Source organism: Polistes fuscatus, unplaced genomic scaffold (assembly GCF_010416935.1).
Source record: "Polistes fuscatus isolate 324 unplaced genomic scaffold, CU_Pfus_HIC Scaffold2, whole genome shotgun sequence".
Lineage (NCBI taxonomy): Eukaryota > Metazoa > Arthropoda > Insecta > Hymenoptera > Vespidae > Polistes > Polistes fuscatus.
In genome coordinates, this window is record NW_025113096.1 from 10,357,625 (window position 1) to 10,371,886 (window position 14,262).

Here is a 14,262-nt window from a genome sequence, read left to right on the forward strand (position 1 = left end):
AGAAAATTTGAAAAAAGAAATTAAACAAGTTTGAAATAATTCTATCAAATGAACGAACAATTAATTAAACTTATTTTTAGCCTGATATGACCATTCTCAATTGTTATCCACATTCGAAATAACTTTCGAAATAAAGGTTCTTATTGAATCACGGGTACTATCTGTTTGCAGTTGGCTCTGTAACTTAATTTGCCGAATGTAAAACATCTGATGGGCTTTTTTGATTTTCCTCGCTAAGATATAGATAATAGAATGTCAAAACAGAAATTTTTATTTAACGAATACGCGGGATCATGTTTTGATTCGACTAGACTTTAAACAAAGAGAGAAAGAACGATCATGAATACAGGCTCGCAAAAGAATTACTCGAAATAGAATATGACGGATAAGTCCGACGAGTCAAAATTGCTTTAAATTTTCCATTGAAATATTCTCTTGACTGATATAGTTATTGCAATCTCGTATAAAATAAAAAAACTTTCCTTCGGAAATATTTTCCTGGAAACGTTAAAAATAAACAAAAGAAGAAAACAAAGAGGCAAGTCTAATAAAAAATTATACTTTACGACCCTCCCCTCCTTCCCAGTGTATGGTTATATCCTGGATAATCCCAAAAGCAAATCGAATAAATCATTATAAGACACACTTTATCAGTCCTTCAACGTTGATTTCACATGAGAGAAAAAGATTCGTTTGTCATTTGTCCAAAAACATTATCCCCTTTTTCTCAAGAGCAAATACACTAGTATGACAGTCAAAATGGTGATAAGAAGAATATAGATAAAGAGAGTCAGAAAAGAAAGAAAAGAAAAGAGAGAGAGAGAGAGAAAGAGAGAGAAAGAAAAAAGTTCCTAGGCTCGAAAAGAAACTGAAATCCCTTGAATAACGTGTCAGTAGTCGATCCTATTGCTGAGAAAAGAACGTTCCAAAGTGAAGAAAGGAAAAAAAGTATGAGGAGAGGAGTGAGAGGTAAAATACTCAAGATCTTTTCACCTTTTTCTTCTTTTTTCTTCGACTTTTTTTTCTGTTCACGTAGAAGAGAACGTTTCTTATATTCTGAAGAAAAGCTGAGAAAAAAAGAAAAAAAAGGACCGGAAAATCGTTAGCTAGTAGCAGACAGTTTCTCGCCGATTGTTGTAGTTTGAAAACTATTAGGAAAGACGCGTCTAACCCAGTACCCTTATTTCTGACGAAGGGCTGACTTATCGAACGACTTTTTATTGTAACCCTAGCCTAACACAAGCAAGCACAATACAACGATGATGATGATGAAGAGGAAAAGAAAAAAGAGGTAAAAGAGCTTATCTGAACATAAGCGTAAGCTTGAAAGCTCGAAAGCTCGCACACCATTCGATGGGTCGTTGCCAAAATCGTCTTATCTCCACCCTTTCGTTTTCCCTATCGAGAACTATCTTTCAGTCGACTAAATTTTCGGATATCCAGCTCGAGCCAGTCGAGGTGACACAAATTTTTATCATCCGATCGATTCCTATTTCCCTCCTTTTCTTTTCTCTTCTTCTGTCTTGGTAAATGAGACGGAAGGAAGAAATTATTGTTTTGTTTCTATTTTTTCCAATATAAACAAAAAAAAAATAATAATCGACGAAGGCAACAATTACGTGTGTAATTGTGATGAGCTAATAAAAAAAAAAATACGAAACAAGAAGAAATTACAAACGCTCTACGAAAGATTGTTCTGTTACATTGAGTTATCGATAAAACCTAACTAAAACATAACCTTCTACCTCAAGAAACAAACTTTAGTAAAACATTTGAGGCTTTTGCTGACGTCGATACCGAAATTTCATTGATTTATTGCTAGTTGAATGACATACCCTCGGTATATTTCAACTTATTTATTCGCAGACAAAAAAGCTGATTTAACAGCTCTCCCTCTCTCCCTCTCCCTCTCCCTCTCTTCTTCTCTCGAGTAAATTAAAAATAATATGATCGATGTGTTTCACTCATCATTGTTCTGAGTCTGAAAAAAAGAGAGATGATAATAAAACAGGTGTTTGTGTGTGTGTGTTTGCAACTGTGTTTTCTTTATGTATAAGAAAATATACTCGTTGTTCTTCTTTTACACACAACACTTGCAACCATGACACAATTATTCACTATCATTTTTCCCTTGTGTGCAACTCTCTTATTTTCCGAGCTTAACAAGAACGTATTTGTACAGTGTTATCGTTATCCTGAACAGTACCTGTTCCTTGAAACTACTCATATGATTTAAATCAAGAAACGCCAGAGTCATTTTTTTATTATGAATCTTATTGTTCTTTAAAATATTTGATATACGATTTATATAATGATCTTTTACGAAAGATTCAAAGAATCCCTTTCCTTCTGCCCTCTCTCTGTCTGTTTGTCTATCTTTTTCTTTTCTCATACAATGATTATCCTTCTGATTAATGTAAGTGATTTTTTATTTGATTTATTTCATTTTATACCAACGACTCGCGTAAATCTTTCCGCATACTAAAAAGAAATTCAAAAAGATTTGGTGGGAAAATAAGGATGTTCGGTTGGAAGGTAATAAATGAAAAAAAAAAAAAAGAAAAGAAAAGAATACCCTAATACGATTCGCCAGGTAAGTATTAAGGTGTTCTTTTGTCTCGAGAATCGATCTTAAAGGTCAACTCTTGTATTTTGTTAAACCTACTGGCCCTCAATGCCCGAACGAAATTACTTACCTACGGGAATAAGAAAAAACAAGATGAAGTTCTGACACGGAAAATATTCTGCGAATTTTCCCACGTGGATTACAATGTATATCTTCTTTTCTTTATTAGTCGTTTTATCGAACAATTTTCAATTAGTTTGTATGTGAAAAGTAAATAGATACATGTAAAAAAGAAATATTTGGAAAATAAGTTATTTCGAGAAATCCTCTACGTTATATTAACTATCGGCAAATGTTGAAAAGTTAAAATGAAATTTAAAGTGTAGTTTTGTGAGATTTGATCAATGAAAAAAAAAAGATTTGTTTTGAATGGCTTTGAAAATCGATATTGACGAATTCCTTTAAAAAAGACACAATAAATGTCTTCTATCAATATTTAACCTTATCTGACGATCTTCTTTTGATTAGAAATTTTGCAAACGAATTCTTTTCTCAACCATAAAGGCTAGCATTCCTTCCTATATATACATTTCTACACACCTTGTTAACCTACTTACGTCAAAAAGAAGAACGAAGACACGCGCATGTAGGATTCAAAGAAAATATCGTTTTCCTATAAAATAATTCTTTTCGATTATTTTGGAAAACAAATCTTTCGAACAATATCAATCGTTTTAAATAATTTTAGTGATTTAGTCAAAATTGATCTTATTTTTTTTTTTCTGTAATTTGTTGAATTTATTAAATTCAATGAAATCTTGTCAAATCGGTAAATATTTATTTCAATTTATTTAAATATAATTCGTGCAGAATTAAAATATTAATGTACGACAAATAGCAATGCAACATCTAAAAAAAAAATATTATTTTATGCAGTATTTAGAAAGATACTATTAATTACCTGCTACTATTTACCGAGGTGTTGCTTTTACTGCCTCGAGAAATTATAGAATCTCCACGATTGACGACTCCTTTGTGAGTTATACTGAATTCCCTCAACGTGTAGAGATCATCGCAAGCTCTTGGATTGTAAACTTTTTCGGGTAAGCTGTGCACTCGAGGTCGAATATGATCCGGCACTGAAATGGCGTTGAAAAGACGATTAGAGAAGCAAGAGAGAGAGAGAGAGAGAGAGAAGAGCAAAAGAGAACAAAAAAGTTTATTCTAGTCTATTAATGTAAAGTTTTCGTGATGGAGATATAAAATTTGTTTAAAAATTCAATCAGGATGTTCTCGTGGGACAGCCCCAAAAAAAAGATGAAAAAGAAAAAAAAAATTTGAAGGACCAATTCGACTGAATAATTTCGCAGTTACAATAAATTTTTATGGACGTATTCGGACATGTTGTAAATTTTTAATGGAATAAAATAACAACTTAGTATATATACGATTCTATAATATTTGAAAAATAAACAATTCATTTCTGTAGTTCTTTTTTTATTTCTTTTTTTGTTATATTAACTTGCATAAATAACAAGAAAGAAAACTAGTTGAAAACTGTAATCGATCTTATTTAACGAGATATTTTGTATACTTGTAAACAGGGGTCTTTGTTAATTTGTAAATACAAATAAATCATCGAAGAATATATAATCGAATAACATTTGAAAAGATTGTCAAGTAATGATGTTATTCGTTGTTCGTGTTATAAACATATAAGCGAATTTTGATATTCGTCTCATGGAATGCATTAAACAATTTGCACAAAGCTCTATCTACATAATCTTTAAACACAAGTAACGCTTCGACTATGAATAGCATGATTCAGTCGTGTTCTCCCACGAAGCTGAAGCTGTATCTTCGAAGATTCAGTCTCGAACAACTATGGAACGTGCTATGATCGTTTGTGTTCCAATGCTGAACAAACTTTGTTTATAGTTGGTTAACTTTTAATTAGATTAAGGAGATTGAATGAAAGCAAATAAATAAATAAATAATTATAACGAAATGCAAAAGTAAATCTCACTCATAGAAAACATCAAGTACTATGAAAAACTTTATACAGAACTCGGTATTTACTCGAGTATCTTAAACGAGTTCACATTAGTTATTTACAGAAAAAAATAATAAAATTAACGATGCGTTCAACCAAATTTATCATAAAAAAGAAAACAAAAACAAATAAAATCGATTCATCGAGAGATTCGAAAACTTTGAATGAAATTAATTAACTTTCGTCGGCGAATGAGGTAAAACGAGAGAAAAAGTAAACGAATTCCAAAAGCCACTTTTCCAACTGAAATTCAAATTTTCGAGCCTATTTAAACAAAGCTCTAATTACGGGATGGAACGATGGTAAAACAGGCATGAATTCCCGTTAATAACGCGCATACTTCGCATGTTTCTCAACTTTTAAAACCGATTCAACGAGTACCTACGTCCGATCTCATGAACGTTAAATATTAAACGAATAGGATAGACGTTTCCCACCAATGAAAAAAAAAAAGAGAAGAAAAACTTTATCTCGCATTTGATGATTCCGATATCTGTATTCTCCAACTTTTTGAAAGCTTTTAAGTGTCAATCAATTGGTTTATAATCCAAAGAAGCTGCTATTCTTATCCCTTTCTATGATAAGTAATAAATTAATTGTTAAAATATGATAACTTTATGTCATATAATATATCTGTACATTATTATATTATATACATATTTATATATGATAATGTGTGTGTGTGTAATGTAATAAATAATAAATATACCATAATTCAAACGATTCGTAAGTTCTAAAATTTTCAATAAAGCAAAATATTAATATTAACTTCTAACACTTTTTTATTCAAAACATAATTAATGCTTTGCCCTACTAAATAACACATTTTCTTGAACTATCAACGTAGAAAAATAATATAAACGATCGTGAAATTCAGACAGTTCGATAAATTATAAGTAAGTTAAGTTCAATGAAAATACGAGGAAGTTAGGAGAGTTAGTTTTCCATAGTAATTGCCTTTTCAGAACGTCTTTCCAAAGTATATCGATGAGCAAATAGCATAAGGAATAGTTTGTTTGTAGATGGTAGTACTATGTGGAAACATTAATGTGGTTATAGTCTGTGGGACACTTAACAAGTTCATCTAATACGGCGATACCTTATTAGAAAGAGAAGACGTGCTTCCTATGAGTTTCTCTTTCAAAATTTTACTGAAGAACTTCCTTGTAGAAGTAAAGGATGCATCCCTTTGCACTCTAGTATACTAACTTTGACTGACAATTATAGTGTTTCAACACTATATGTAACCATAGATAGACGTACTCATCACTTGTTGAATATTTCGAATAAATTGTTAAATCAATTTTGAATAATAGTTATAATTAAAATGAAAAAATGTATAATATGTGAAATGATAATATTCTAAAATCCTATATATTCAATTTAATATTCAAATTCTATAGTTTCCATATAATTCATTATTAAATGTCATTATTTGATTAATATGTAATTTATTTTAACAGTTTGCATTAAATTTATAAACGATTTGTTAATAATATACTTTAGAGACAAATAAAACACGTCATCTCTATTAATTACATATGTATAAGTAATTATTTAAATTCCTTTATTATATTTTAACAAGGTTCTCGTAAACTTGACGAAAAGTTGAGTATTAAGCCGAGTTTGCTACGTGAAGAAACTTATTTCTTAATTTGAGACACTAACTCAGAATCAGATCAAATTATTCTCTTTGCTATGAGCGAACTAGTTTTGCATTAAACGATAAACTTCTGTAAGCGAAGGCGCATCTCTTTCAATTTGTTAGAAATTTACTACAACGACTGTTATCTCTCCTTTGACAAGAAACAAGATACGTAACACTCGAATGAAAATCTGTATGTGTCTGCTTTACATTTCTTTTTTTCTTCTTTTTATTCCTTATTTCGACGAATTATTAAATCAAGTCTTTTTTTTTCCTAATAAAAATTATTTAATATTAAAAAATATTGAATTAATTTTGATTTTGAGGGAAGGAGGGGGGGGGATAATTGTCGTTTTAATTTTATTAAAATATATTTATATTAGTAAAACAATATTAAATAAAACAAAATTAGTGAAAAAAATTAACTAATACTATCATTTGTTATATAATCCAATAAAATATTACTTATCCGATCGTCCTATGTTCATTATATAAAAAATGGTAATTTAATGTAAATATATATATTATATCGGATAGTTCAAAGATCAATGGCACGGTTTGAGGTCTGAGGTTTGCTATGATTTGGTTAGAAACTCAAAGCATATTTGCAACCTTGTCATGTAACTGTGTGTGAAAACTATCATATGATCGAATGCACTTATACCCAATACATCACTGCTACATAACTATACCGTGTATCTAATTTCAAAGGAAATTATATTATATATTCTTGTTAATTTCTATCCTTTAGGAGTATTAACTTCTAATCTTTTGATTTTATATAAAATACAAATATACAGGGTATCCACGCAGAAGAAAGTCACCTAAATATTTCATTTGTTTTTAATGATATGAAAAATGTTGTAAAACATACTCCGATTGGTTTCAAAAATGTAATATCGTGGAAAAAAAATATTTCTTGTACTTAAAAAGCCCTGTATTTTAAAGAGAATGATTTTATTAGAATAAATATAAACGTACAAACTAACACAATGAGCTTTTAACGTCACAACTTTTATCCCACCAAATTAGAAATACTTTTCTCCAAAGTTTATAAATAATTATCTTCACTTAGAAAGAACAAAAAACTAATTATTATTTATAATGACTGATTCAATCTTATCGTAAAATGATTTAAATAAATTTAATTATGTACATATACATATGTACTTAGGATGCGTGATTACTGTAATCATCATTTTTCTACTACACATTTTTTATTCCGTTTCTTTTTCTTCTGTGCAACGACCGTAATACGAACGATTTTGAATGATTACTACTTTTGTCCGAATGGAGGTCAAAGTTTTTACTTTCTTTCGTTCGTCTCTCTTTCTATCTCTCTTTTTTTCTCTATGAAAAATTCTGCCTCCGGCAACAAATCTTATGTCATAATAAATGAATAGATTACGAAGCTTCATTCATTTTCTGTGAATAAGATTAAAATTAAATTTATTAAAAAATAAAAAAAATAAAATGACACAAAAAAAAAAACTAAAAATTTGTTAGCATATAATATCATTAAATATTGTTACATATCATAAACTATCTACTAATTATAATCGTCTATCATATCTGCATGCTCCTTTTTATTAAGCAGGACAAGAAGAAAAATATTTTAAAGAGGGATAACAAAAGTAGGGAATGTTGTAAAAATGAGATCCATCTTTCTTGAGCTTTGTAAGATCTTTTGCCAGTATTCTCGACATTCTTACGAAAGAAAAAAACAACATAAAATGCTGATATTGATCCAGCTCCAGTTTAGTAAAAATGTGTGTATATAAAAGGTAAGCTATAGAATAGGAATATTTAGAATATTTTATAAATTATACGTTAGATGAAAAATTACTGTACATAAAAGTTACATGAAAAATATTCCAAGCAAAATAATAGACAACGTATAGATTTTGTTTTTAATAAATAGATACGTAATGATTCTAATCAAATAAATGATAAATTATGAAAATATTAAAATAGTAACCAAATCTAGTTATAAAACTATAGGCCAGTCAACGCGGGCCAAAAACTGACCTTTTAGCTGATCGCTTCAAAATTTGACCTAAGGGTAAGTTGACGACGCTGAATCGAATGGTGCTAATTATAATAAGGTCAGCAACCGGCATCTTGGGGAAAAAGGGTAAAAAAGGGTAAAATATAGCCTTATCTTAGAATCTAGGCATTTAATCGAAAAAAGTTTCAAACAAAAGTTGTAGAGAATTGAAAAATACTAAAAAAATGTTCTATGAGTTATCTTCGTATTTTCAAAAATAAGCGCATAAAATTGGATTGAAGATGGGAAAAAAATTGTAAGAGTGGGAGAAAGCAAGCTTATCCCTCCGTCGCGTTTTACACGCGAGCGAGCTAGTGTGCGTGCGAGCGTCCGTGTGCACTAATACACAAACGAAGGATCTTCGGCAATCTTCGGGACTCTCGGTCTTGAATGAAAGTGCGAGTGAGAGAACAAACCAATACTTCTCTCTTTTTATTTATCATGCGATAACGAGTATTATTGTCCTTGGCCATCGATTGTTGAGCCTTCTGATATTTCTCTTTTTATATTTTTTCTTTCGGTAGCAAGAATTTTACGTCTTGGCCATCGAGCGTCGAGCCTTTTGTATACGAGTGCGAGTGAGAAAGAAAACCGATATTTCTCTCTTTCTATTTTTTCTTTCGGTAGCGAGAATTCTTCGTTTTGGCCATCGTGCGTCGAGCGTTTTGTATATCTATATATATCGGCGTATAAGCGCGGCACTTTTAAATCGAATCTTGATGCTTATGGCACGCCGTTTCTTTATTTATTGTCAAAAATAATGAACCTTGAGTAAAAAAAAAATAATTCATTTTAACAGAAACTATTATTATTTAGTTGAGAGTAAAAATAATGAATTAATTTTGTGTCTCGCCATAAAATTAATTAGAATAAATAATTGATATAAATTCTTTGCCTCACAAAAATTTATTTGTATATCAAATTGAATACGTATTCTCTTTAAGACGAAATTTAAAATTTAAATAATTTTCCTATTAAATTATGTATTTTATAAAATTTTAAATTACTGACTTTTTGTCTCGTAAAAATTTATTAGTGTATCAAATTAAATACATATTTGAAAAAGAAGAATTTTATATCCACACATAAAATTAATTCAAGATATATATGAAAGGATATTCTAAAAACGTGGAATTTATTTTTTGTCTATACATAATTTTAATTCATTTTTATTATGTTATAAGAAAACGGTAATGCATTCCGATTCATCTTCGAAGTCTTAAGAATTGTACGAAAAAAATTGAGCAATTATCAATTGGTGCGTTAGCGTAAGTAGTAACGTCTTCGCTTCTCGCGCTGGGTATTAACGTTCGATTCTTCGTGGGGGAATTATTTTTTTTATAAGTTTTTCTATTCTTAGGTTATATAAATTATTTTTACATTTCCTAATTTCTAATTATATATAGAAAAAAAAATTAAAATTATTACAAAAAAATTCAAAGCAATAAATTTTTTTACATCCTGCACAAATAAACGAAGTTTATTACTTAAATTACAAATTCATCCTGTAAATATCATCCTAAAAAATGTATCGCACCAATTGATAATTGCTCAATTTTTTTCGTACAATTCTTAAGACTTCGAAGATGAATCAGAATGCATTACTGTTTTCTTATAACATAATAAAAATGAATTAAAATTATGTATAGACAAAAAATAAATTCCACGTTTCTAGAATATCCTTTCATATATATCTTGAATTAATTTTATGTGTGGATATAAAATTCTTCTTTTTCAAATATGTATTTAATTTGATACACTAATAAATTTTTACGAGACAAAAAGTCAGTAATTTAAAATTTTATAAAATACATAATTTAATAGGAAAATTATTTAAATTTTAAATTTCGTCTTAAAGAGAATACGTATTCAATTTGATATACAAATAAATTTTTGTGAGGCAAAGAATTTATATCAATTATTTATTCTAATTAATTTTATGGCGAGACACAAAATTAATTCATTATTTTTACTCTCAACTAAATAATAATAGTTTCTGTTAAAATGAATTATTTTTTTTTTTACTCAAGGTTCATTATTTTTGACAATAAATAAAGAAACGGCGTGCCATAAGCATCAAGATTCGATTTAAAAGTGCCGCGCTTATACGCCGATATATATAGATATACAAAACGCTCGACGCACGATGGCCAAAACGAAAAATTCTCGCTACCGAAAGAAAAAATAGAAAGAGAGAAATATCGGTTTTCTTTCTCACTCGCACTCGTATACAAAAGGCTCGTCGCTCGATGGCCAAGACGTAAAATTCTTGCTACCGAAAGAAAAAATATAAAAAGAGAAATATCAGAAGGCTCAACAATCGATGGCCAAGGACAATAATACTCGTTATCGCATGATAAATAAAAAGAGAGAAGTATTGGTTTGTTCTCTCACTCGCACTTTCATTCAAGACCGAGAGTCCCGAAGATTGCCGAAGATCCTTCGTTTGTGTATTAGTGCACACGGACGCTCGCACGCACACTAGCTCGCTCGCGTGTAAAACGCGACGGAGGGATAAGCTTGCTTTCTCCCACTCTTACAATTTTTTTCCCATCTTCAATCCAATTTTATGCGCTTATTTTTGAAAATACGAAGATAACTCATAGAACATTTTTTTAGTATTTTTCAATTCTCTACAACTTTTGTTTGAAACTTTTTTCGATTAAATGCCTAGATTCTAAGATAAGGCTATATTTTACCCTTTTTTACCCTTTTTCCCCAAGATGCCGGTTGCTGACCTTATTATAATTAGCACCATTCGATTCAGCGTCGTCAACTTACCCTTAGGTCAAATTTTGAAGCGATCAGCTAAAAGGTCAGTTTTTGGCCCGCGTTGACTGGCCTACTATGTTTTTCTTAAATCTAGTAGTTTACAAAATATTTTACTTAGACTTTTTTTTTTGTAAATTTTCTATTATATACTGTCAAATATTTGGCTAGTAATTCTACTTTATTGTGATTACTTATCATGTATTGTATTACAATATCAAAAATATAAAACAAAAAAAGGTTTTGGAAATGAGTGAATATTACTACCATTTTGGTAGAAATAAATAACGAATGAAATCATTATTCATTTAAATATAAAAACATTTAAATATACACTGTCGAGGATAAATAAAAATAAAAAAATGTAATAAAATATTTGTAATTGATATATCTTTCTGAAAAAGGAACAAAGTTTTGTACGTTTGACTATGGTAACCACGATACCCTTGATAATTCAGAAGCTCGTATCTCATTCTTGTTCTATACAAACAACTCGGTATTCTAGTTGGTAAGCATTTTCAACGTTTCAAGCATAACGGAGAAGCAATAATGCTTAAGTTTTTATCGTTCTCGATTCTATCCACAAAATAGCTTCATTCTTTTCTCTGCGATCCCCGTTACTATTAATGGCCGTAGTTTTGTACTATACTTCTTTCAAATAAATTTTTTTTTTCTTTCCCTCTTTTTTTCCCCGTATGAATAAACGATCAATGTAATATGTACAAACAAATAAAAATATTCCATAAATAATTTAGTATCATTTCATTGAAATTTATGCACAATACATATATCTGTGCATCATGTATCGCATCGATAAGCTTTTATTTATGTTCGTATGATCTCCTGCTAATAACCGTTTTCATTAGCTATCCATTTTATAATTAAGCCATATTGGCTTTTACGTCGCGGTATTCTACTTTATCGTTTAATTTACGTTTGGGTGAACATTACAGCAGTTGACATAGATATTGTTTCAAAAACTATACGACAAATATTTACTCTAAAATTATTTCTTATTCAGGTTAGACAAGAGTAAGTTCTAATCTTTCAAAGCTTTATTACAGATTAATCTCAGTTTTCAAATATTTAACGTTGACGGTAAAATAATAAAGATTAAATGAAAATGAAAAAATTGTTTAAAAATCTAAACAAGACAAATAAAACGATGTTCACTAATTATCATTATGTGTTCATATTATTAACTATAATTAACATATAATTACATTCATTTTATTGTTAACTATTAATCATGAAAGTTAGTTTGTCATTTTGCAATAAAATTAAAATGTTTATAATTTTGTTTATATACAAAATAAAATATCTTCATGTTAGATTAATATATTATAAAATAATATATCAAATACAAGTTTATTCAATCATTATGTAAAATTATTGACTTTAATGTATAAATAAAATATATATATATTAAATTAAATTAAAAAGTATATACCTGGTAATTCGAGGAAATTGGAAGTCCTTCTTCGTCGGCTACGCGGATAAGCGTTGAAATTCAATGGACCAACATCCTCGTTACTAATATTCGATACGTTGGAGCATTGACTATCGCGAGAGCCACGACGTGACGCCAGGTAAGCTGGAACATCGGAGAATTTCATCAAAATTCCAATGATCAAAGGGATTGCCGAAGCAGCGATAACCAATATCGCGGGGTGTAACCACGTTTCTGCATTTCCCTCTTGCTATTATGCATTATATTCTCATATGCATAGATAAATAATACTCCTACTTTGATATATAGACTAACAGCTAATATTTATCAGCACTAGTGTCACTGCATCTTATTTACCCATGTTTTCATATATATATATGCACAATGATCAAACATAATTATCAAATTAATCTAATAAAGATAAATTTGTCATATCATTGCATATATCATATCTCTTAACTCTCTAATACTACCTAATCTAATTTATATACTCTTATATAATATATTATATATTCTTTAAATATTGTTTTATTTTATTGATACATCAATAATTGTTACTTAACCCTCTAAGGCACAAACATTTTCTCATAATTTTAAAAAGATTTATATAATACTAAACCAACAAATATCAATCTCTAAATACAAATAAGGAATAAATTTAAAGAGTTCACAAAATTCTGTTTAATAATATGTATGTATCTTTAAGCCAACAAATATCAATTTTTAATTATAAGTTAACAATAAATTAAACACTTATAAAGAAACTACTGGATTTAATTGGATATTTAAAAATAGAATTCATAATAGCTAACATGAATTTTACTGGTAATATAAAAAAAGTATTACAGAACATTATGCATATACAATTAAATTAAACAGAAAAAAATATCATAATATCAGAGTTACACAAAACTAAAGAGGATTAATATTTGAAGTTTCATGTTTGCTTGTTAGTTATATCAGTAACAGTTTTATATTATTGATTCAAAATTATATTACTTGTCTTTTTTTAAACATAATAAAAGCATTTCAGTTATATAAAAGATCAATGTTATAAGTAATTTAATATTTAACTTAAACTTATACAAAAATCAATTTTCATAATAGAAACTTGTGAAACAAAGGAACGTATTCTAAGCCTGAGGGCAAGCTTTTCTACTTTTAAGTATTGACCTTCTAAATCCTTGACTTTTCAGATAAAGAAAGCAGGAAGGATTTCGAATTTAATGTGTAATCTAGCTATTGAGGAAAAGAGAATAATTGAAATCACTCACTCCAACGTGTTTTTAATTATTCTCGTTATAATACGTCCGTAAAAAAACGTATTAGCATTTGAAAAATTATAAATATGAAACAATAAAAGTAACTCGTTTAAATGTTTTAAATAATTGTTCAACTATTGCTATTATTTTATTTAACAATTATCTTATTTAAATTATTTAATAATAAATTAAAAATATTAACAATTTTTTGTAATTAAGAAAAACAAAAAAGAAAAAGAAACAATGAATAATAATATACAAAAGATATAACAACGAAAGTATTGTCTGGCAACGTGAAATACTTTTATCATTGATTTTCAAATCTCGTTAGATTCAATCTTGCATGTAAAGACCATCGCAAAAAGCAATTATCGACAATTTGACTTTTTGGGCTTTTATGTGTACGTAATGACGACGCAGGAATGAGTGATTGTTCCTTTTACTTTCATTACACGTGCACCCATGTTACC

At 28.9% G+C, this 14,262-nt stretch overlaps 1 protein-coding gene across 1 annotated transcript in view; it reads right to left on the reverse strand.

The window, feature by feature from the left end:
* The window catches only part of LOC122516436, a 39,562-nt gene that overhangs the window by 22,317 nt on the left and 2,983 nt on the right, over positions 1-14,262 (reverse strand). The window contains exons 4-5 of the mRNA XM_043634233.1: positions 12,531-12,674; positions 3,528-3,705 (exon numbers count right to left, since the gene is read on the reverse strand). Of these exons, the coding sequence (XP_043490168.1) occupies positions 3,528-3,705; positions 12,531-12,674 (322 nt within the window). The remainder of the gene's footprint in view (positions 1-3,527; positions 3,706-12,530; positions 12,675-14,262) is intronic.